The 2,403-nt window shown below is 34.9% G+C and overlaps 1 gene segment (V, D, J or C); it reads left to right on the plus strand.

The window, feature by feature from the left end:
- The window catches only part of LOC126495807 (Ig kappa chain V-IV region S107B-like), a 21,983-nt gene extending 20,290 nt beyond the window's left edge, over positions 1 to 1,693 (plus strand). The window contains 1 exon segment of the V gene segment in view: positions 1,619 to 1,693. Coding sequence covers positions 1,619 to 1,693 — 75 coding nt within the window.
- The last annotated feature ends 710 nt before the right edge of the window (positions 1,694 to 2,403 follow it).

Consider the following 2,403-nt stretch of genomic DNA (forward strand, 5'->3'; position numbering starts at 1 on the left):
TATATATATATTTCTTTCCAGACTGTCCTTGGTGCAATCTTCTTCAGTGCTTTCCTTGGTAAGTCTACTAATCTTTCACAGCTTCCAAATAAATTTCAACTTTCCCTTCTTTCTTTCTGTCTGTTTTTAAACATTCTTTAAATTCATAAACAACAAAAGCCACTTAGAAAAGAATAGTGAGGGGGTGTTGTACTGGAATGTGGAGAAGGTGGCTGAGTGAAGGGAACTGGAATAGGCATATACAGTGAAAAACGATTGCTTAAAAATTTAATAATACCCAACAAGGGACAGAATTTCAGATAATTCCAAAATCAGATGCTATAACCAAATCCAAAATTCAAGTGGAAAGCTGGTGAAAGTCAATAAAATGACTAAATTCATACACCTCTTTCTCATTGTAAAGGCAAGTGTTTTCAAGTATTTAATCTTTGTCTTTGAAGGCATACAACTTTTAGGGCTAAAGTGACAAAGACTTGACATATGTGTTTGATTTAAAAATTCTATATAGATATGACTTGGCCAGGTGGTTGGCACATACCTTTAATCCCAGTACTTGGGAGAAAGAGACAGACAGATATCTGTGAGTTTGAGATTAGCCTGGGCTACAAGAACAAGTTCCAGGACAGCCAATGTTGTTACACAGAGAAACCCAATCTTAGAAAACAAAATACAAAAAAAGTATGTCTTAATATTCATCTCAGTAACCATTCACCAAAACACTCTGCTGAAATCATAGTTTGCAGAAATTGTTGGGGCATTTTGGTTCCAAGGAGATGCTTGCATGTGTCTGTGGCTTTAGTTTCCACAAAAGCACATGCACTTCCTCTCTTGAGGTGAAATTCTTTCAAAGTGTATTGTTCCTAAAATTTCAGCAATAACAACAGACTATCAAAGGCGCATAGCTGTATACTATTTTTTTTATCTATTTACATTGTTTCATCAGCCATCAAGTGGGAAAAGCAAGTTAGACAAATGTAAAATAAATCAACTGTGACTTATGAGTTCTTAGATCAAATTTCTTAAGTTATGTTAAGTTGCTTTCAGCAGAGCTCTGCAACTACCTGAAACACAGTCAATTTAGGGAACACAAAATGAAAATTATGATGCCATGTGTTATCTTTCATATATTTTCCTCTGAAGCCTCTAAGGACCTCAGTAAAGAATAAATTCAATTTATAAGTTAAAATGTAGGTTTTAAGAACATGTTCTAATAGTACAAAGAAAAAGTGATTTTTAAAAATAAATTTAATTCTGAAATAATAACTCATCAATGACAATCTTTCTAAGGATTACTGAATCCTGAAATTCAAAATTTATATTTTATATTTCCCTTTGTCCACTGATGAATAAAGAATCCAGACTCACTTTTTTTAAAACCTAGGGAGAAGTATTGAGTACACATAATGGGTATGAATAGAGAAGGGTTTTTTTTTCAGTCTGTGTCCTAGATTACTGATCATATCTGTTTGGTATGTTCATGTGTTAAGTGATTGTGACACGGAGAGGCAGAACCAAAGAAACACACACACACACACACACACACACGCACCATTTCTGATTCTTTGGCATTTGCATTATTGAGTTTTTGCTGATGTCAGATTTCCCCATTTACAACCAGGTGCAGATTGAGAACCTGAGAGCAGGAGTGGTGGATGGGTTGTCACTCCCTGCAATGCTGATAGTGGTGCTATAGTTGTGCAAACAGAAAATCACTACAACAAGGAGTAATTAACTGTCTAAATCTACAATTCTAATGCCACGGAGAATCAAATGTAACTTGGTGTTTTGGAAAAGGCAAAGTACTCTATTCACACAATATTTTTTTTCTCTATGATTAAATAAGAGTAGATCATTAATCCCCAGTCAGAAATTACCAGGACAGGCATAATAATTCTAATAATCCAATGCTTATTGCAGAAAAATTCTTATGTACACTGAGCAAGTTTTTATTGTGTACACTTATAAATTTCTACTGATATCTAGATGTGAATTGAGATGTTCATTGTATCTGCTAGGTTCCAGTGCTGAAACTACCATTTTCATATTAAAGGTAACAACTGTTTATCCCAATCAAACCAGACTCTCAAATTTGGTAAGTCTAAATATAGCCAGTTTTTGCAGTGCTAGTACATTCTTTTTTAAAAATTTATTTATTTATTAAAGATTTCTATCTCTTTCCCTGCCACTGCCTCTCATCTCCCTCCCCCTCCGCCAATCGAGTCCCCCACCCTCCTCAGACCAAAGAGCGATCAGGACCCCCCACCTCCATCCAGGTCATGCTAGTACATTCTTAAGTAAAGTTCAAAAACATGTATAACAAGATTCTGAGATTTTTTTTGTTATTTTTTTTTATTGAGAATAGGAAAAAAAAAGTTTCCGCCTCCTCCCAGCCTCCCATTTTCC

Source organism: Alexandromys fortis, unplaced genomic scaffold, assembly GCF_014885135.2.
Source record: "Alexandromys fortis isolate MF-2015 unplaced genomic scaffold, M_Fortis_MF-2015_v1.1 scaffold_505, whole genome shotgun sequence".
Classification (NCBI taxonomy): Eukaryota; Metazoa; Chordata; class Mammalia; order Rodentia; family Cricetidae; genus Alexandromys; species Alexandromys fortis.